This window comes from Pseudorasbora parva, chromosome 9 (assembly GCF_024679245.1).
Source record: "Pseudorasbora parva isolate DD20220531a chromosome 9, ASM2467924v1, whole genome shotgun sequence".
Lineage (NCBI taxonomy): Eukaryota > Metazoa > Chordata > Actinopteri > Cypriniformes > Gobionidae > Pseudorasbora > Pseudorasbora parva.
Genome location: NC_090180.1, coordinates 41,100,336 through 41,123,829, shown reverse-complemented (window position 1 = coordinate 41,123,829; position 23,494 = coordinate 41,100,336). Strand labels below are relative to the sequence as shown.

General features: G+C 37.4%; 1 protein-coding gene and 1 long non-coding RNA gene across 2 annotated transcripts in view; one reads left to right on the top strand and one right to left on the bottom strand.

Annotated features, from left to right (window-relative positions):
* Nucleotides 1-1,476: 1,476 nt before the first annotated feature.
* gpc1b (glypican 1b) overlaps nucleotides 1,477-23,494 on the bottom strand; it is a 108,418-nt gene continuing 86,400 nt past the window's right edge. Inside the window, exons 4-9 of the mRNA XM_067452661.1 lie at nucleotides 9,704-9,869; nucleotides 6,967-7,097; nucleotides 6,723-6,839; nucleotides 6,192-6,322; nucleotides 5,791-5,966; nucleotides 1,477-4,108 (exon numbers count right to left, since the gene is read on the bottom strand). Of these exons, the coding sequence (XP_067308762.1) occupies nucleotides 3,900-4,108; nucleotides 5,791-5,966; nucleotides 6,192-6,322; nucleotides 6,723-6,839; nucleotides 6,967-7,097; nucleotides 9,704-9,869 (930 nt within the window). The 3' untranslated portion in view covers nucleotides 1,477-3,899. The remainder of the gene's footprint in view (nucleotides 4,109-5,790; nucleotides 5,967-6,191; nucleotides 6,323-6,722; nucleotides 6,840-6,966; nucleotides 7,098-9,703; nucleotides 9,870-23,494) is intronic.
* LOC137089161 (uncharacterized) lies at nucleotides 20,846-22,728 on the top strand. Its single transcript, XR_010907642.1, has 4 exons — nucleotides 20,846-21,044; nucleotides 21,153-21,212; nucleotides 21,340-21,477; nucleotides 21,646-22,728. It is a non-coding gene; the product is annotated as an uncharacterized lncRNA (long non-coding RNA).

The following is a 23,494-nucleotide window of genomic DNA, read 5'->3' as shown; positions in this document are numbered from 1 at the left end:
AATCAGCAAGCAAGTGACATCGCCAAACTGTGTTATATCTTAGGAGAAAAAGAGAAATGTATCCACTTAGCAGCACAGTATGTGTCCTCCTGCCATATCATGAGGGACAAAGGCTGAACCCTCTTTAGTCTCTTCACTGCTCTCTGTAACCATTTACCCTGTATTTTACAACCGATTGAGTTATGTCATAATATATTTACAATATAGCAATGTATATGTTTTTTTTTCTTCTTTAATTATATTTTGTATTTAGTTATCTATACTTGTATAACTTGTTACATGTTTAATGCTTTGGCAACATTGTACTATCCGACAGTCATGCCAATAAAGCTGAATTGAATTGAATTGAATTGAATTGAATTGAATTGAATTGAATTGAGAGAGAGAGAGAGAGAGAGAGAGAGAGAGAGAGAGAGAGAGAGAGAGAGAGAGAGAGAGAGAGAGAGAGAGAGAGAGAGAGAGAGAGAGAGAGAGAGAGAGAGAGAGAGAGAGAGAGAGAGAGAGAGAGAGAGAGAGATGTAGAACAAATGACATTAGGCAGAGAATAATCAATGAGACACCGATACTGATCCCTGAGCAGATTCACTGGCATGAAGAGATTGGCACAATTAGACTGGAAATGGCTGTTGACATCACAAGTTTTGTAGAGGGCACAGATGGGCTCCACCCAGGAGACAAGTAGGTGAGAGGGAACAAAACATTGGAACAGACTCTCATAGCTGAGATGAAAGCTTTTTCAAAAGGTTGATATGAGTTAGTTTATGGCTTTCAGCATTAAACAGTTTTACAGCACTGAAATATCAACCTGATAGGTTCTAACATCTCTTAGTGTATTGAATAAATAAAATTAAAATAAATGTGCAGAATTAACACTAGTTTAGTCTTAAATTTCAGTCAGGATTGTTTATAGTGTGTACTTAAAGCGATAGTTCACCCAAAAATGAAAATTACCCCATAATTTACTCACCCTTAAGTCATGCATATGACATTCTTCTTTAAGATGAATAAAACTTGAGTTATATTTTTTTTTAAAAAGTCCAGGCTAATCCAAGCTTTATAATAGCAGGGATTGTTGTTTTGAAATCGGCCCATCACTATATAAGTCGTTATTAAGGGTTTTTTTGCACACAAAGACTATTCTCGTCGCTTCATAAAATGATTGTAGAGACACTTTAGTGAGATGGGCTTTGTAACGCCGTCTTTAGCGCCTTTATGGGTCTTGAGAGAGGAAATGACATTGGTGTCAATGAAGGCCTGTCTGAGCCATCGGATTTCAACAAAATTATCTTCATTTGTGTTCCGAAGATGAACGGAGGTCTTATGGGTGTTGGACAACATTAGGGTCAGTAATTATTGACCGAATTTTCATTTTTGGGTGAACTAACCCTTAAATGATAGTATTTTGATATGTTGGCTAACTATCCCTTTAAACCATAAACTGACAAAAGATGTTTTAGTTATATAATTGCACTAATATTTCATGGTTTTAATTCATTTATTTATTTTCTGAAATCAGGCCAATTTGAAAAACATATTTAAAAAGCGATTCAAAGCACACACACATCTCCTGTATGTGTGTTATAAGTGTGTGAGTGTGAGTGAACAAAATAAACACGACAATTGTTTTGAAAATCTTTTGATCTATATAATTGACACAAAGGTTTTTCTCTTTCTTTTTAAAGAACATACAACAACAATGGACAGATCATTTCTTCAGTCTCTTCAAAATGCTCTACTTTCAACCTTAAACACAAACTCCCCATAATTGTTTACTTAAAAAAAAAAACTAACAAAAATAATAAACTATTTATCAGAATGCATTTTTTTTAAATCTCAGCACATTTTGAGAATATCAGCCACATTCATCAGTAAAGAGAGAGTGGCAGTGCCACGGTTACGCCATTGCACCTAGAGGTGGGACTGTTTTCCGGACCTGGAGTCGGACCACTGCCTGTCAATGATTTAACAAAGGTGCTAAAGACAGTGAAGACTGATTTCAAGTCAGATCACTCTACAGATAGTGATTTGTGCCACGACACGGGTCCATTTCTTCAACTACATCTGATCCAATCGATCAGCAAAACTGCCTGTGGGACACTTTGCTGTTATCGACCCCTGATCACGATGTAGTCATGCGGACGTGGCCTCGTGCGTCATGCAAAGTGCAGCATTTCTAATGGTAAGGGTAAGGGTGTTCTCCATATTAATGACCCGATCAGGTCTGCCCGTCACTGTATATAGTGACTGAAACTGCACTTTCTCTGCAGAGCCAATGGCAACCTTAATCCTCATTCAGGACAGTTACATCACTTCCTGTAACCTTCACAATCGCAAAGTTCATTCATAGAGCGAAAAAATACGCTCTTCTCAGGTTTGGTCAGGCCTGAAACTCTATGCAAGTAGGATAACGCGAATGCTAGCTTTGCTCAATTTCACATTGCTTTTTTAAAGAGAGTCTCAATGCGTTTAAAGCACGGAAGCAAACGTTGCCACTATAATGGCGGAGAAACCGTTAGAAGTGGATTTGGCCGAGCAAGCTAGTTGAAGTTAGTCAGGCTCTCAACATGTTTATAGCTACCTAGACACATTAATATTTGAAAGTGAGTCTATCGCCCCTTTGAGTACTAAGGTGTGTTATCGCGACATCCCAACGCTAAAACACACATTAGTATGCATGACCGCACATTATTTGCGCTTGCATACTTGCATAGAGTATGATTCTTGCTTACAACTCACAGACTTTCATTGGAAAAAGTTTGCGCAAAAGCGCTTTTCACATCAGCATCGTGTGCGTACCATAAACAGTCCAACTTGTCCGCTAATGAAGGGCAGGGCGTGGGGCTGGGAAATATTTGAGACACATATTCGTGACTCACTGAGCTAATCTGATCTGACGTGGATGCAGCATGTGTCGAGTACACGTGTATATTCATATAGTGAGTCTGTACAATGCACACTCACACATAACACACATATCTCTATGAGGTCTGAATCAATATCAAATTAACAATGTCCAGAAACCCCTCCGCGTCCCTATGGTTTCGAGTCTTTAATTCTCCGGCTTGTCCTTTCCCGCGTGTAAAATCCCTTTCTGAGATGATTCATTATATATCTGTCCCACGGATTAGAGCACATCGCTTTGTAAAATGTGCCGTCTCTTTCTCATTGCTGGTGCATTAACGTTTCATCACATATATTGCTCTAGTGCCGTTGAGGGTCTTCAAGGATATACTGAAAATGTGACTGTGGTTAGTAGACGTTTATTTACATCCAGAGTAAATACATGTTGGGTTTTCTTTAGGATGGCCCCTGAAACCCATTTGTGAAGCGGAGTGCGGAAACTGTTACAATAAACGAAAGATAGAGACAGAGAAAGAGTGAGACAGCTGGTCATCACAAAACAAGACCCAGTAGAGCTTGTTTTCGTGATTAGAAAAGCTATAAAACAAACGAGAACACACGGTTCTTTCAATTGCTTTGATCGAGCATTGAAGGACATTCTCAAGCTGAGACGTCTTATCTTTATGGGTCTTCATTTATAAATAAATATAATCTAAATTATTTCTGAAAAAGGAAAAACCAGCATGTTTTGTTTGTTGGGGTGTATTTTTTAGCTATTGTTATAGATATCATTGAAGCATTCTCAGAGACCTTTTTCACCACAGACATAAAGACAAGCAAAAGACCAGCTCTAGGGGTGTCATATATCAAATAAGAGACAAAAAGTACACAGATCTAAGAATATTATTCCATGGTGTTCTTATTCAAGACAAAAAAGTGATGCATTCGCCGGTTTCCGTTGATGTTTGCATTTTTGTTTTGGCAATGTGACTAACCCCGCCCCTCCACAATCCAACCCAGTCCTGTACTCAGTCCCAGTTGGTGGAAACGCCTGTCAATTATCGCCTAAGCAGGACTGTGACCAATGAGAGAAGGTAGAGGCTGATGCAAGGAAGGTTCTGGCTGCTCCTTCCAGTCACCACCTTCTTGTTCTCCGGCGGATAGACGTACACTTTGGGTTTGTCCGTGTTTGGGGCCATTAAACGCGGACCACGGGAACACTGATCATCGACACACATTCCACTTCCTGAACCGCTGATATCGTCACCTAAAGATGAGAAAACACCAAAGAGATCCATGAACTAAAGTGAGACAGAGTTCAGGAACATTCCACAGTAATGACAAAGCTACATTTTTGGACGTTTTTAAATTAGTTTGGAATTTGATTCATTTTAGTGAGTCAGTTCATTTTAATGAATCACCCTTAAGAAAAATAAGTTTATTCAAGTGTGCTATTCGTATACTCCTTTTAAGCTAAATATAAGAAAGTATACTTTCAGTCTACTATTTTATGTACTTCTAAGAAATATGCTTAAAGGGTTAGTTCACCCCAAAATTTAAATTCTGTCAATAATTACTGACCCTAATGTCGTTCGACACCCGTAAGACCTCCGTTCATCTTCGGAACACAAATTAAGATATTTTTGTTGAAATACGATGGCTCAGACAGGCCTTCATTGACACCAATGTCATTTCTTCTCTTAAAACCCATAAAGGCACTAATTTCATGAAACGACAAGAATAGTTTTTGTGCGGAAAAAAAAGAGAACTAAATACCGACTTATATAGTGATGGCCAATTTCAAAACACTGCTTCGTAAAGTCTCATAGCTTAATGAATCAGCGTATCGATTTATGATTCGGATCACGTGTCGAACCGCCAAACTGGTGAAATCAAGTGACTTTGGCGATCGAACCGCTGATTCGATACACTGTTCATAACGCTTCAAAGCTTTACGCAGCGGTGTTTTAAAATCAGCCATTACTATTCTACCAAAACTATTCTCGGCGCTTCATAAAATGATTGTAGAATCATTGTAGTAAGATGGACTTTGTAACGACTTCTTTAGTGCCTTTAGAGAGGAAATGACATTGGTGTCAATGAAGGCCTGTCTGAGCCATCGGATTTCAGCAAAAATTTCTTCATTTGTGTTCCAAAAATGAACAAAGGTCTTACGACATGCGGGTGAGTAATTAATGAAAGAATTAAAAAATTTGTGCGAACTAACCCTTTAAAATTGCACTTAAGTATACTTGGCCTATACTGACAGAAAAGTAAGTATATTTGGCCTATACTTTTACTCAATCTTTTGATCAAGATATTCTGATATTCTTAATATAATTGTATTCTAAGTATACTTGGCTTGTAGTTATGTTTACTCTTTTGTTTAGCCTATTAAATACTTACTAATAAAAGTATACTTTTATATAGTAAAAAGTGGGCTAATTTAGTTTATTGAAACCGTACACTTACAAGTATACTAGTACATTGATATTAGTATACTTACTACATAAAGTATGCTTAAAAATATACTTGAACTTTATTTAAGTACACTTAATAAAATTAAGTTAAATTACACTTATTTTTGTAAAGGCATTTCAAAAAGCAAATCACAACATCAATCAGTTAGTATCCCATGTAGCAAAATAAGCAGTTTTCAGTTTTTTGGGGTTTATTAGTTTGGTTTTATTAGTAGCTTATATTATGTCTTCAACATTAATGCTGTCATCCTAGTTTTGTTGGGTGCTAGATAATACTATGGAGGCAAATGACTACAGCTTAATATACTTGTATGCTGGTTTTCTAGGATTCTTTAATAGAAGGAACAGCATTTATTTGAAAATAGCTTATTGTAACATTCTAAATTTATCTCATGGTAAATAATAGTATGTTTTTTTTTTCTCTTACCTACCACAAACATTTGAACGGCAGTGTGTAGACAGTACTTACTGGTGTCCTGGAAGTCCACATCATTTCCATTGACGGCATACTTCAGTCGGTTGATCATTATCTTAAGCTGCATGATCTGCTTGCGTACAGTCATGTCTGGTTTAGTGATGTCGATCTCCACCTCAGGATTATTGATCTGACTGGCCAACCCGTCTCCCATCACTTCCGGCAAATACCTGACGGAGCACAGCGCAATAAGAAAGAAGCACGCAATCTGTTTGAGAGGCGACATCACAGACAAGCTAAAACCTGAGGGAACATTTTGCCATTGATGATAATATCTGTGCTCCTCATCTTATAAAAAGCTGCAGATGTTGTATGCTAAAATAATCTACAGAGAGTAATCTACAGTTGTCTTTCTATTAAAAGAGAGGTTGAGTGAGATGTTCATGTGTAGTTACCTGTCCACCTTAATTCCATTCCAACATCTGTCCACATCACTCGGTCCAGACTCACGATCCACACACAGTTTTCTGGGCAAATGGACCCAGTATTGCATCATATCCCTCAACATTCTGGACACATCGGATAACTGAGAGAAAGAAAATGTGATCTCACAAATATGGCATATGGCAACAAAAACTAATTATTATTACAAAAATAAATAATAGATGAATGCATAAGAAAATAACACTTCTACAACTGTTTATGCATTTACAAAATTATTATAATTCCACTTATGCAAACATGAATCATTTCGCATATTATTGAGCTTGCTACTGTATCATATTTGATACACACATTTTTAAGGCCTTTAAATTATCAACATGATCATAACGTTGCAGAAAAAAACTGTTGTATGTAACGTACAACATGCCTTCTGTCATCTGATTTATAATTTATACTTTTTTTATATAGTATAAGGCCTTAATTCTTAAAGGGTCCACATGCAGGCTGTGGTGTGTGTCTTTTTACTGTGAAATCACACTTACCAGTTTCTCCAGCTGGGCTCCTGGGGTGCTGCTGACTTCTTCTGCTGTGTTTCTCCCTCGCTTGATCTCGTCCTCAATGACGGAGCTCTGAGCAGGAGATCCACATGCCTGAAGCACCTGAAGAACAAGAAATCATGGCATGGGTTTCGGCACAGGGTTCTGGTTAACTTTGGTTCAAGATATCTGAATTCATGATATATAAAAGGTTAAGTCTTTACAAAAAAGTTTACACTTCAGCACTGACCTTATTGTTAAACGTGTTAAGGTTGTCTTGCATGTAGAGAATAGCTTCAGCGATGCGTTTCGGTAGAGACAGAACCACCGAATCCACACTGTAAGGTCGACTCAGTTTGTCAACTACTTCCAGCATAGCATCTACACACAAACACAGAATCATGTTGACATGCTGTCAGATGACTATGTCATGTCCTTCATTTATTTTTAAAGCTACACTGTGTGATATTTTCCCTTATCTAGCAATGTAAAGGTATATGACCATCCAGTGAATAATAGTTTCTGATCCTCTCAATTCCGATTTCGTTTGAACTCCTACGGTGGCCAATTTAGTCCAAGATTAACACGGCTGTCCCCCTCTTCACATTCGACACGATGCCATCGAGTGTTAAAACGCAAAGTCGAAGCTTGAATTTATGGGTATGTCCCTCTTTGGCAAATGTACTTTCAAGATGGAGGAGCAACATGGCGACCAGCATTCGAACCCCTCACCCGTATGTATTTTCAATAGCATATTATAAACTTACGATAATACTTTATTGCGTGAAAGAAGTAAATATACATTAATGAGCGCATATATTTTTGAAAGAACTAAGTGTTTTTAGCTAAGAATAAACCAAAAAAGTTAGACAGTGTAGCTTTAAGGTAGTTCCAGCTCACATAGGAAAGAAATACATGTGTTCGCTTCATTTCACTGCGGAATCGTTTGTAAAAAAAACTCCATGCTGGATTTGCCGACATATTGAGATTAAATACAATGCTGTTTCTTCTATATTGGATCCGACAGGAATTGTGCAACACACTTATGTGAGTAAAACGTGTTTTTTATGTAATAGTATTGCATTGTAATAGAATGTTTTGAGTATGTGTACGTGTTTAACAGAAACATACTTTTAGCATGCTGGACTCAGACATGTATGGGCCAGGGCTCACAAAGCCCAACGTCCCGGGGCTATGTGTTTTCCAGACGGGCTACAAAAATGGAAGCCTGTCGGTAGGCCGATCAATTTCAAATAGTGAAATAATAGTCCATTCTTGATCTGCACTGTTCACTCTCTCTGAAGGGCGCACACGCGCGGTTTGTGCTTATATCAACCAATCGGGCGGGCCATGTAATACAAAAATAATAGTCCAATCAAACGTGGGTGGATGAGAAATAAATCATTGTGTTTGTTTCAGGAGAGAGCCTCATAACCAGTATAGAAAATAGACTATTACTTATTAGTTATTCTGTTTTTGAATGTAAAAACCATACAGACATCATTAGTTGACCTCAGACAACAGCATAAAAAAAAATAAAAAAAGCCAGTTCATGACACCTTTAAAAAAATGCCTTGGCTCTTCCAAGCATTATAATGGCAGCACAAAATTTGAAGCACAAATAAGTGCATCCATCCATTATAAAAGTAGTCCATATGGCTCCAGGGTGTTAATAAAGGCCTTCTGAAGCGAATCGCTGGGTTTGTGTAAAAAAAAAAAAAAGGCCTTTATTAACCCCCTCTGGAGCTGTATGGATTATTTTTATAATGGATGGATGCACTTTTTGGGGCTTAAAATTTTGGGCTGCCATTCACTGCCTTTACAAAGTTAACATAACCCTGATTGTAAATAATGGGGTTATTTTGAAAACGGATAAAAAAGACAAAGTTTAAAAACTGTGTACTTAGCTTTAATAAGTAATATTGTAATGTTATGTGCTTTGAGACATGAGGTATAGTTTAACGCCATCTCTTGTCTCATGACACTTTGCAAACTCTGCTTTACACCTTCATGTGTTTTAAAGGAGATGTGGCTTTAGAGATGCTCTGAAGGGAGGGTGGGATCTTATGCCTCCAAAGCCAACTTGCTATTGCTAGCCTCTCTGAAAGTTGCCTACCCTAGCTTTAAATTTGCTCTTTCGAGACCGACTCGTTTTCATGCTTCATGGGAGAGAGCGTTCCATGCCACTCTCCTTTGGTGCAATTGGCTCGCAGCGACTCTCTGATTGGGATTGGTAGCATTTTCTTCACAGCTTTTTTTCACTAAGAATTTCACTGTTAAACACGATTATTTAAAAAAATAAGCTGAATGAGAACTGATGGCTTCAAAAAAGGAAAAGTCCATCGACTGTTAGTTAACCTTAGAGCTTGACACATGTCTGTCTTAAAAAGTTTGAAAGTTCAAATCAATCCCCCTGAAAAAAAATTAATGGAGTTTTTTACTTTTGCATTTTAAGGCCCTGTCCCTAATAGCACACTTTAGATGCACTTACGGTCTTAAAATGGCCGCCACGTGCACATGTCCATGAAGTCTAAAAGACTGTAATCATTTTAGGGTGTGAGCACCCCAATTTGTGGTTGATATGTGTCCTCGATGCACACTTTTGCCCAGCCTGCACCAAAGCAAGCTTGTACAGCTTGAGTTCCTGGGTCAACATTCCAGTCTGAAAATTTAATCCTAACCATATCCCTAAACCTAAACATAAGTTATCTCTAAAATCAGAGGGAAATAATAGTGAATAACACTGATGTAGAAGCACTTAACCCTGTTTGAAAGACTAAACTTGACATAAACTGTAAACTTGTCTCTTAAATCGGATTGGTTGATTGGAATGTTGTTCCAGGAACAATCAGGATATGCAGCGAGATCCACAGCAGACTTCTACCCGAGAGTCAAAGTGGTGACACATCACGGAAGTGAGGACTCGTAGAAAGACCGCAAGAGTTTAGAGTGCCATTTTGGACAGGGCTTATCTTGGCACCGCCTACCTGCCAGATTCCTCCACTCAGAGTCCAGATCCGCTTGATTAGCGAGGCAGCCCTTCATGACATTCTTACAGTAATTTGAGCAGGGCTTGGCAAAGGTCACGCCGGTACAGTGAGGACAGTACGTCAGCCTCATGACGGCACGAACACATTCAGTGCTCAGAGACACCTACAAGACAGAGACAAAGAAATGAAAAAACAGCTGAAGCATATCTACACTGACTCATGTAACCAAAGAACATGCCCTGAATTGTTTTGTGTCACACATAATAATGATAAAAATAGATAATTATAAATAAGTCTTTGTCAGTTTCCCATGAGGTCCAAGGACGTGGGATGATACATTTTGGTATGATTATTGCATAATACCCATCGTGCTTCGCTACAGACCGTAGACCACATGAGGTCAAAGACATCTTTCACAATATTCACACTTTTTTATTATCAGAAACCTCCACCCCTCTGATGTCAAAGCATGGGATTTATTTAGGGGGAAAGTAATGCAAAGAAACCTGACATGTGCTTGTGTGGATTAAAAGGAATTCTAATTTCAGGTAAAACTAGTTTTTGTTTAGGTGTTAACGTAAATACAGTCCGCATGACATTTGATTTCTGTGAATGTAACTTCTTTCTGTCCTGACCGCATCAGGCTGCATGAGACATTGCCACAGCTGTGCCATGCAACTTTGACACAGTTCCACAAAGCTGAATGTCAGTAACTGTATATTGTAATGACTTCTGTGAAGTAACCGGTCCTGAACAATCTTCAATCAAAACCTTCAGTGCGATCGGATAATGAAAAACTTGCAATCGCATGAATTCCTTTATTATCAACTGAGAGCCGCTCAGAAAGGGATGCGAATACATTTGTATTACACTGGAAATTAAACTTTTAAATTCAAATCGAAACAGACAAGTAACCCCAGATGACATTAGTGCAGTTAACGCTGAGCTGCAGATGTGTTCAGCCTGATAAGAGTGCACTCCATTGTCCACTATATTAAACTTTATGGGGTGGGAGATACTTTTTTGTTTTTTTAGTAGTCTTTTTATCGCGGTTTTGCACCTGTGTCATTGCTGTGCGGCGCGGCCACAAAAGCGTATGGTTTGCATGCTGGTTTTTAAGCATTTTTTGAAGGTTTGAAGCATCAAAAGCGAACTCTTTTCAGCAAATGCTCATGCTCTCGGAGAGACCTTTTCTTTCTCAGCGCCGTCTGAGAGACCCGCGACATGAAGCTGCAGCTAATAAAGCGTGTGAAATCTGTTGTTAATTACACATATCGTAATAAAAGATTTTGGTTATATTGCTCACCCCTATTAAACCTGGATGAAACTAGCTTTAACACAAAGTTTGAATTCTTGATTAGGATTAATATGCATGTAAGAACAAAAATCTAATGTTCAATGCATTTCAATATGATTATAGATAAATATAACAATCTGATTAAGATTCAAGCTTTTATAGATGTGCAGTTAATTTTCTAATTATAATAACAATAGATGACTTTCTGACATCATTTACGTTACTCCAGTCAATGGCAACAAATTACCGTTTTTAGACGATTGAACCATGCAACTGATCACTCAACTGATTCAGACCCATTGATTCATCCAGAAAAAACAACAACTGAGTGACTGTAATGATTTATTGAAATAGTGAGTCACTGAATTGTTCACTCCAACACAGATTCATTGAGGAACAAAACACCAGACTTACTTTATAAATGAGTAATTGAAAGATCCACCCAAATGAGTCATTTAAACATACCGATTCAATGAGAAACCATGGCTGCAACTGAAATCGCATACTTCGTAGGTGAAAACCTACTGAATGCCCGAATTCACAGGACTCATGAAGAGTACACAAAAAAGTACCTGGATGATTACATATCTCTTTGCGGCAAGATTCTGAAGTGAGCATAAAACGGACACTTTCCTATCCCATGAGTCCACAGGAGAGGATTTGTGAATGGCAGTGAAGCAATGCAACTGACGCTGGTATGTCACATGATAATGACAACATGGCTAATATAATACATTAGAACATACATTTTGAGAGGTCAAAAAGTAAGAACAAAATAAGAACCTTCTCAAAAGAGTATGGAGTTTTGGACGCAACCCATTCATTGTCTTTATTGAATCATTAACTCAAATGATTCGTTCAAAAAGCACAGATTCATTCAGGAATGAAACGCCATGTTGTGTTTGTGTTGCTAGAAGATGAGCATGAGTTCATTTTGTGGCTTTGTCGGTGGAGCAAAAATAGAGCATATATGGCAATATTGTGTCTGAAATCTAAGTTACTCAATATTAACTTTTTGTTTGTTGAACTGTAGTAATATGACTGGGAAAGGTGTCACATGGGTAGCAGATTCACTTTGCTCTAGATATTAATATGCACATATACTTCGCTGTAAAGTTAAATCCAGCAGCACCAAGGGAGGAAGAAATTTTATTTCACACGTTGAGACATAAATAACTGGACTGGACTGAGGTAAAAAGACTTTCAAACTCCTACATACCTTACACACACACACACACACACACACACACACACACACACACACACACACACACACACACCAGACTTCAGGGAGACCTGGCAGAGTTTGATACATGAAGGATTAGGCCTACTCAAGCACACACTCTTTAATGAGGAGAGAAGAGAAGAACAAGAGAGAATAAAATGAAAGAAATACAGAGAATAGACAAATGGAGTGAATGTGAGAAGGATGTGTGTAGATGCACAGGAAGCTCCGGGGAGGATGGAAAGTGAGGACGGGAGAAGAGAGTGTGAGAGAAGGAAAAGATAGAACAATAATGCTGCACATTAAAGCCTCTGAGCAACTGTGATTCAGCGCAGGATAGAGAGAGTTTGTTTGACCAATATATGGCTCGGATTCATTTCTGACAGCGGACCTACACTTGGAGCTTTGAAGACCAAAGGATTGTTTTTTTTAACAATCTAAAAATTATTATTATTTTCATGAATCAAATTAATTGACTGAACCAATTTGCAAATGTGTTATTTGCTCACTGAATTGGCCTGGGCAGTTCATACACTCTCATGTAAAAAAGGGGTACAAAAGCTGTCACCTTTCACCCAAAACTTAAACGTATACTATAATTTACTTACACTCAAGCCGGGTGTATGACTTTCATCTTTCAGCCGAACACATTTGGTATTACATTAAATAATATTTTGAAGCTAAAAAACGCATCCATCTGAAAAGTAATCCATACTTATGGCGTAGGTGTAGTGTAAGCTTAGGTGAGAATTGAGAAGTGCAGAGAATAGAGCAAAACAAAACGGCAGTCACAAATTAGAAGTCTAAAATGAGGAGTTTTAAAGGGGGTGAAACACTCAGTTTCAGTCATGTCAATCTTGAGTACCTATAGAGTAGTATTGCATCCTTCATATCTCCGAAAAGTCTTTAGTTTTATTATATTTATAAAAGAAATATGGGCTGTACCGAGTCTTTCCGGAAAAAAACGAGCGCCTGGAGGTGTATCGTGTGGGCGGAGCTAAAGAATGACAAGCGTGAAAAGCGGTGACGTCCTCAAGCGTGGAGAAACTCATGGCTATCACAGATAATGATCCAGAATCATTCGGAGGCTGAAATAAATTGAACAGGAGAAACGGCAACAGCAGGACGTCCGTCTCTGTGGTATGTAAGTTACTGTATTTAGTGGCCTGTCAACATTTGTGTGTCTTTACTCTCAGTTTATGAGGACATGATTCGGTTTATGGACTGTTGTATGCGACTAAACCTTAGCAGTAGCAAGCAAAACGGTTTTGCACGTCAGACTAGTGTACATAGAACAACAATAGAGTCCGTTAGCGCATTTGAATGACGAAGTACGCGATTGTGTTGTTTACTGATGTTTACTCACGCGACGGTAGCCAACAGCACAGACATTTGAAGCAGTTTTACTCACCGGCTGCTTCCAAAGCAGGACCGAACCTTTATCGCTGGGACCGCTCCGTCAAAAACACACTTCTTTGGTATGATTTGGTGAAGTCCTGTGACAGCAGTGAACGGTGGAGATCCACTTTTGCGACGCGACTGAAGCGATGTTGTGAAGCTTCCCGTCATTTCTGCGTTCAAATCGGGTCAAATGCAGCTCTGCCTTCCCGGAATGCTGTGCTGAAGCGTTGAAGTCACCCATAGGAATAAAGTGGAGCGCGGCGCCTGGATCAACTGGATTTGCACCTGAGTGTTTACGGGCGTGATTTCCGCTCTCTCGCTCTAGTCGCGCGCGCGCGCGCACCCTTCCGGGAGAAGAGCCCGTACGGCCCATACAAGGACCTTCCGATCTATTAACGTCAAGCCGACCCATTCTCGAAAAAAACTCTCCGAAACTTGTGAGAAACCGGAAGGAGTATTTTTAACACCGAAATACTCCATCAAACGTCCAACATTAGTTTTTGAAACTTTGTCTATGTTTAGGATGGGAATCTAAGTCTTTAACAGTGTAAAAAGCTCAGTATGCATGAAACAGCATTTCACCCCCCCCCCCCCCCCCCTTAAAGAAAAATGTTGGAAGGTTTCAAAATACGAGAAGAGGATCTTATACGTCCTACGCTGGATCAGAGGTCACCCTCCGAGTATGTTGCCGGAAGTTAGGGATTTTAGTTTATAAAGTTTTAAATATGGATATTTTTTCGTACAAAATATTTAAAAAAAAATGTTACATTTTGTTTTAGAATGCCTTTATTAACCCACTGGAGTCGATGGACTTTATAGTGGATGGATGGAGCCTCATAAACTCTGCCATTATTCAATCCCATTACAAGGCTGGGAAGAGCCAGGATATTATTTAATATAACTCTGATTGTGTTCAGCTGAAATAAGAAAGTCACATAGCTTGAGGCTGAGTACATTTATTATAGGATAATTTTAATTTTTCATAGTTTTTCAAACTATTCTTTTAAGTGTGCATTTCAGTGTCTTTTGAAAGGGTACAGCCACAGTTTTTGTACCTTTTTGCTGAGCGTGTACTTGATATGAACACCAAATTATTAAAATACCTTTTCAGTCAGGATAGGGCTTTTAGTATTGTTTATTTTTCATGTAAATCATTATAAATGAGCAAAATAGGTTGCATTACAGTGTACTACATTCTATGCTTAAGGCACAAATACCCTATTATATATTTATCTTGCTGCAACACTGTTTTGTAAATTTAATATATAAATAGAATGTAAATGTAAATTGGAAAAGCATGTTCATATAAATCATATTTCAAGGATAAGTAAATGTTTACCTCACTTTTGTGAAAATTCTTCCAGCATTCCCTACTTCTCCTTTATTTTTGTACCTCCTATATTTCTTATTATTACTAAATTCTTTATCTATTATATTTTAGGTTAAGTTCAAGGGGTAATCTAAGTGCTTCAGCATAGTATCATATGTAATATACATATTTAATGTGTAAGTAAAGTGCCCTTGGCAACCGTGTGACCTTATGTGACATCTTAATCTACATTAGACTGAACTGGACCACATGAGAATAGCTGAATCATTTGTGGAACTGTCCAACGGAACCAAATTTCACAGAAATTAGTCGTACTTTCCAAACACTACCCTACTAATTTGTGCCGAACATTGTAGGTTTAAGATTTTAAACCTCTGAAACTTTCAGAGGTTTCAATCTCTCAAAACCAAACACCCACAGAATCTCTAGGCCTGTATTTTACTTGCCATCCAGCCTTTGCATCCTAATGAGGGCTCCATGGCACATATGCCAGAATCTATTTGGCACCCAAATCCCAAAACAAAGGGCTTAATAGAATTAGCGGTTTAGCTAATGTTACAATAGCTAGAGGTTAATGTCGGCAACAGTATCTAATGTAATCCTTTTATCTGTTCCCATCTTATCGCCTCACGTTATTAATTTCAGCTCTGAATCAGACACCCTAGGGAGCAGATTACACATGTATCCCCGATTCCTGATAATTAGAAGGAACTTCTGGAATATGTCAGAAAAAGAAAAAAATCTGATCAAGAGTTTTGGAGTAACAAAACAGAAACCAACTGAAACATTTTTCTTGGACAGAAATGAAAAATGATTGGACCAAACCTCCCTCAAAAGTAGTTCAGCATAGTCCAGACTAAATTAGACTTAATTAAACTTAAATGGTTTACTGTCATATCTGTTTATCTAAAATGGTTGAGGAAGTATGCTGATTGCATGGAAAAACCCTTTAAATCAAGCTGATGTCATACCATTGGGCGACTAATAAAAAAGGTTTCTTATGAGATACAAAGTTATCTTTCTCAAGGAGGCTTCACTAATTTTGTGGCTTTTGACTGAATTTTGAGAACCTGATCTTTTGAAAAGTTATTTTATGTCATGACATATTCCCAGACATCAGATGATATTATCACATGTCAATATCACGGTTTTTATTGTATTTCATATATTTTACTTCAGAGTCAGAAGTCTCTTATGCTCATCAAGGCTGATCTATTCAATAAAAATACATATATATATATATATATATATATGAGCCCTTAAACAACTTAACTTTTTAGTCACGATATGGAGAAAAAGCTGCGTGAAATCGTTCACATTAAACATTAAGTGGTGTTGAATTGAGAAGTAAACTTTCCCTTGAGCCATTGATATATAAAAGGTCATGGTGATATAAGAATATCCTGTAAGTTTCGGAACTTAAAACTTCCTTGTTAGTCAAAGAGAAGATTTTCTAGACACCAGTCCGAGAAAACGAGGCTCTCAAATCAATGACGTATTAGAAGGGGGAAACGGCGCCTCTACAGATAGATGTGTACACTGCTTTTGTAGCCCCGCCCACTAGGCCTGTCACGATAGTCGATAAATCAATTAATCGCACAATAAAAAAAATGAGCTTGATAATTTTTCCAGCCGCGATAATTGCCATTTGCATGCTTTTTTGTTTTCCTCGTCTCTCTCGTTGACTGCGCGCGCCTCGTCCGTTTGGGGAGGTGTTTATATCCGACGCGCAGACCGGGTGCGGCATGATGAGACGTCATTTTCGGCCAGCAGATTCGTCTGGAACTCATGGCTCTTCGGTTGCGGAGCCACATGCAAAGTTACGAAATTTGATGTGCACAACGCCAAAACGAAATGGGGTCTCGCGCACTCCGCATCAACGTCATTTTTGCCGCACGCACCCTCGCGCTCGAGCGGACGTGTATAAACGAGGCTTAAAGCTACACTGAAGTTTGATAAACGCAAGTTAATTCTTCAGTTCAATCTTTGTGAGCTAAAAAGGCACATAAGTTCCTGTAGAGATAGCAATACACATTCTCCTTTTTTGCCAAATAAATGAAAAGCATGTCATCAATGTCTTCTCTCTTGCTGTATCAAAATATCACTTTCCTCAGAGATGGTCAAGTTCAGTTTGTGCATGATTAGGCTGTGATATAACAATTTTTTTTTAATGCTGTATCCTAAATTGTGGATAATTAATATATCATATGCTGAAGTACATTTCTGGATTAAAAGAAACAAAAACAACAAGAACCGTACAGAATGGAAAACCGTGAGCCTAAATCCGTGATACGAACCGAACCGTTGGTTTTGTAAACCGCGCCGCCCCTAATATTCACCTAAAACACAATCATCCGTTGCAGTTTTCATCCATTTTATTTGTTGTTTTTGGTACTTATTTAAATGCATTTTTTTAAACAGACTGAGAGTCCATGCTTTTATTGTTTTTGGTTGTTTTGTTCATTTATTGTGGTTATTTAAAATGTTTTCAATTTTTTGTGTTAAATAGTCTTTAGAAATTAAAGTTTATTGATCTTTGAAAAGGCGTACCTGCATTTTTGTGCCATTAACATTATTTTAAATGAAAATGGTCTCAGAACGACAATATTATCGTTTATCACAATCATTTCTTGGCCAATTTATCGTCCAGCAAAATTTGTTATCGTGTCAGGCCTACCGCCCACTGACTTGTGGAGCTACAAGAGCAATGAACATGCAGAAGATAGCAAATATTGTCAAATTGCATCATCTGAGGTATTTTTCCAGAAATAAAATGCATAAATATCTTGTCTCAGGGGGATATGAGGGGGGAAAGCACAATCATTTGAATATACTCCAGGGTTTCTACTGATACAAAGCCATTATGTTAATCGCTGAAGTAACCCTTTAAATATGCAAATCTTCTCCAATCCTAGCCGTGGGCGTTTACTTCCAAGTCTCCAGTACGACACGCCCATCAAAACCCAGCGATCAGGAGAGAGCCTCAAAACCAGAGTAGAAAATAGACTATTACTTATTAGTTATGATGTTTTTGAATGTAAAAACCATCCAAACGTCATTAGTTTACCTCAGACAACAATATAAAACAAATTTAAAAGCCAGTTCATGGCACCTTTAAAAAATTGTAAGTGTATTTAGCAATATTTACAAGGGCAAAATCCAGTCATATACAGTTAGAGTTCCACTGAGCTATTTCACAACACTGGGGGACAGATTCAGAGAAGATAACTTATTCTCTCGAGAGCTCAGACTATGGTTAAAAATATAACTGGAGCTTGTTGCTCTCATTGTGCTTTTTGTAAAAAATCCAGTTATATTCTGCTTTGGGGAACTTAAAATCCACATGAAACAGAAGAACAGATTCAGAGATACACTTATTTGTCAATAAAAAGTGTGCAAGTTAATAATACTTGTTTTCAGAGAATTTTGTGGGGTCCGAAGGTCTGAGATCACATTTAAAATCGGGTTGATGATGATGATGTTTTTTAAACCGGGACATTTGAAAAATATAGCATACAATAAAGAAATATTTATAAATCTTCCAGGTTTTTTGGATTTTTTTTTTTTTTGTATACAATATTCTTATCAAATACACAAATTAGTGATATAATGATGTGAAATGTATTACAGAATAATAACTATTCAATAGTGTTCAAAATTTGTGGTCTGTGAGATTGTAAATATATTAAAATAAATATCTTATGCTCACCAAGGCTGCATTATTTAATCAAAAATATAGTAAAAACAGCAACATTCTGAAATATTATTCCAATTTTAAAAAGTGTTCCATTTGAATGTATAAAATGTAACATTATGATGTTCCGCATCATTACTCTTCAGTCTTCAGTGTCACATGATCCTTCAAAAATTATTCTAATGGGACAATTTGTTGCTCAATGTTGAAAACAATTATACTACTTAATATTTTGTGGAAGTCTTGATAGATAAATTAAGTCATTAAGTCACTTTACTGTCACTTTTGATCATTTTAATGAGCACTTGCTGACATGTATTTCATTCCAATAGAAAAAAAATGGACCCAAAACTTTTGAATGGTCCTGTCTTTTCTCAGAAAAAGTACCTAATATGTAATGCAATTTCTCAAATCAAATGTATCTTATTTAATGACGTTTAGATCATTTTTTTCCCACACATCACAACTTACATAGAACTACTCTCTCATAGCTTGCTGTATTCAATAAACCCTTAAAGCCAAAACAATTGCGTCATGATGCCTTGTTTCCACATTCCCAGCTGTGATGGATCTGTGTTCGAAAGCAGAAGGCCTGGTCATGTGAGGTCCACTGTGTTTGTCTGCTCTAGATTGTTAGCTCTTTAGCCTGGGCTCGTCATAGCCCACAAAAGCCCTGTGTTTTAGAGGATTCTCAAGCTATGTATTCAACTACAGCTGTATAATCAATTTCACAGACATAATATTTGCAAAATATTGCTGTTTGATTACCATTTTTAAGTGCTACAGTACTTCACAGTAACATTTTATAATACTATGTTTTCTTATAATACACAGTTTTTTAATACTATGGAGTACTAATAATAGCATGGATGACCATGCATTTTAGTACCATGGTCTAGTTCAGAATACCATAGTATTACCATTTGATACCATCACTTTACCATGATATGAGTTTCGCAAGGTTTAATATTGTACTGTAATGTACTTCAAAGAATACCATGGTATCACCAACCAAAAAACACATTGTAAAAAGTGATCAGCTGACTTAACTAAAAATATTGAGGAAACCGGTTGGCTTAAAATGATCATACAAATAAACGTCATGCATAATTGAAAAAAAAAAAAAAAAAAAGTTAATGTGGAATTGCCAAGTTCACATAACTTTACTTTTTCCAATTACACAAAGATTATTTACTTGATTATTTTAAAGGGTTAGTTCACCCAAAAATTTAATTTATGTCATTAATGACTCACCCTAATGTCTGAATAAAGCCGTAGTTCTTGTGATTTTTGGACCAATAGATAGTCATTAAAGGAGCACTATGCAACTTTCCGTCCACTGGAGGGCGCCTATTCTAAACATAGGCGTAGTTTGATGACGCCAAGTGTGAGCGCAGCATCTTGGGACATGTGGTCTTCACCTCACAGCCGGTGGAAAATAGGACTCGGGTAGAAATCATGTCCATAGATGCGGTTATTAACATTACTGTAGTGTAAAGCAGAGCAGGACCGAGTGTTGTGGAGCTGAGCACGGGCGCTGGAGCGATTGTTATACAAACACACGGCTCGCGAGTACACTGTAAAAAAATGTTTTGCGATTTTGTTATTTCAACAATTTTTTTTCAGTAGAGATAACTAGATTGTCCAGACAACAAGGCATTTTAAGTTTTCTTGTCCTCAACTAGACTGAAAGTTAAGTGAACAAGTATAATTGTTGTTTTAACTCAAAAACATATGTTGAAATAACTACACTAGATTTTCTGTTGAATGAACAAGTATAATTGTTGTTTTAACTAAAAAACATTAGTTGAACTGTTCTGGATTTTACTCCAATTATACTTTAGTCTATTTATTTAACTACAGTAAACTAAACCTAATCTACTATGTGCAGCTGATTTATATACAACACTCTAATTATATAGATATGAGCACATTTATTTAACTTACCGTATTTAATACGTACCATTCCACACCATATAAACCAAGTCTTAATTCAAGGAGTCAATGAGTAAAGAGTTTTTGTATTAACACGGCTAGTGAAAACAGCGCCATCTGGCGGAGAGGATAATTATGTACAGCCAGGAAAGGCACGTGCTGTATGCGCGCGCCCCCGTATCCCCTCCCCCACCGACTGACAGACCAGACGCCATTTCCCTTCAATCGCAATGCTGAGCAAATGAGTAAGTTAGTGTTTACACCGGCATAGTGTTTTATCTCATTAACAGTATGAAGTTTATAACATTATATTATGGTAGGATGGTATGTGTGTGTGTGTGTGTGTGTCCGTGCGCACCTAAACTTAGAGATATCTTCTTTGACTCGCGGTGCAGAGCGGAGGATAGAAACAGGCGACTGAGGCGAGAGAACTTTTTCACAGGGAAATATTATAAAGTAAGTGTTTTATCTCATTTACCATTTGTTTTTCATAATTTATTTATTTATACCAATATGTAACTTATATGCTGTGCGCGTTTAAACGAGCCAAAATTTTTCTCTCAGGGGACATGACTCACCGTACAGTGCAGACATGGAGTTTACTTTCAACCAAGATAACACAAAGTAAGTTACGTGTTTAACCTCATCTACAAAGTGTATTTATGACATTATATTGTTTTATAATTATATTTGTGTGTGTGTGTGTGTGTGTGTGTGTGTGTGTGTGTGTGTGTGTGTGTTGTGTTCCCAGAGCCGTTGAAATACAGAGTTCCTAACGTTACACGCTTTTACCTCGCGGGGTTCATGGAGCTCTCAACAACTCGCGCCGTCTATTTGTTCGAATGGTTGGAGGTGGACAGCAGTTTCACTATATTTGCTGCAATTTCTGGTAAATATTAACTTTATGAATTTAAATAATATCAAATTGTGAAATTTGAAGTATTCAGCCCTAATTAAATCACTCATTGTACAGTGTAAACATTGCAACATGTTGTCAATAAGCCTATAAAATGTGTTTTTTTTATATTTATGTTTTTATCTATTGCTCCTTGACAAGAAACTGAACTGGTTTATGGATCGGATGAAACTACATCTCGCTTCACTGCATGGTCTCTCTCTCAGATCGCCATCAGATACAGATAAGTTTCATGAAACTCCTTGAAAATTATTAAATGTGAGTTTGAATCGATACAGGTAAAATAAATAACTATTAAAGGGTAAGTTCACCCAAAAAGGAAAATTACCTCATGATTTACTCACCCTCAAGCCATACTAGGTGTATTCCAGACGAATACAATCGGAGTTATATTTAAAAAAAATCTAAAGCATTATAAATGGCAGTGAATGGCAGTCCAAATTTTTAAGCCCAGAAAAAAGTGCATCCATCCATTGTAAAAGTAATCCACATGGCTCCAGGGGGGTTAATAAAGACATTCTGATGTGAATCGATGGGTTTGTAATGTAAAAAGTTATAATGTAAAATATGTAGCTTCTGGCGCGACGGCCTTCCGTATTAAAGTTACGGAAAAAGTGTAACTGGCACGGCGATGTCGTCGGATGTAGAGGGGAAGAAAAACGCAACTGGCGCAGCGACGGCATCGGACATGGTGTAAAAAAAACGTAATTGCCGCGACAATGACGTCGGACGTGGCGTAAACCTTTTGAATTTCGAGAGGCATTACACTTATTTCGTAAGTTGAAGGCGGTCCGCCAGAAGCCTTTATTAACCCCCCGGAGCCTTCTGGATTATTTTTATAATGGATACAGGGCTTGACATTAAGCATCTTCATGTGCTTGTCCGGAAAAAAGTTTGATATTTTGTGTGTGTGTGTGTGTTTTAAATATAATTTATTCTGAAGCAATATGCTGACCAGTATTCAATCAGCTTTGACATATTTAAATCTGCATATTTGTGAATTTTTTAATTATTATTTTTTACTTTATATAAAGGGCATTTCCCCTCTAATCTTATTAAATATAGGCTATGCTTCAGGTTTCATTTTATATTGTAAAATTTGATCTATACATTAATTTAAAATAAGACACTATAAGGGCTGTTACCAATCACATTAAATAATTTACACTGAAAAATTTAATTTGCATTAAATAATGTTTTGAAATTTGTATTTTTGGATAGACCAATAATGTTTAAACATCAAACCAAACCTCCAGTAGGTAGCAGGTGGCCGTTTTAATGAGTGAGTCATTGAGTCGTTCATTCAAACGATTCATTCAAACGCTGAATCGTTCAGTAACTCACATGTTGCTGTGACTTGTTGCGGTTCTGCTGTGAATGATATTCACTGCTGAAATAGAACAAAACATTAAATATTGCTTCTTAAATGTAAGTGACTTTAAGGGAATGTTAATTTAAGTGAATGTTAATTAATTGTTTTGCTATGAACTGTCATATGAAGTCAGTGTCATTTTCAGTCGTGGTGGTATTCAGGAAAACAGGTCAAGTGTTGTAATGTCTTCTCTAGGGGCTGCACAAGTGTCAACAGCGCGACCTTGTTATCGTCAGTTCATTATATATTATTATCCACTATCAATCGCCACTTACACTAAATTAATGCAATCATTCTTGCATTTTGGTGATTCGCTAGCTATTTTTTGTTTTAATCAGGTCCATCGGGCAAGTAAAATTCTCTTTCACTTGTCCCTTCGAAAAATCCACAAGCGTTAATGTCGAGCCCTGGGATAGATGCACTTTTTTTCTGGGCTTCAAAATTTGGGCAGCCATTCACTGCCATTTATAATTTTTGGATTAGCCAGAACTTTTTTTAATATAACTGATTCAGGGCTCGACATTAACGCTTGTCTGGGACAAGTGAAAGAGAATTTTACTTGCCCGATGGACAAGGGCCTGATTAAAACAAAAAATAAACTAACGTTAGCGAATCACC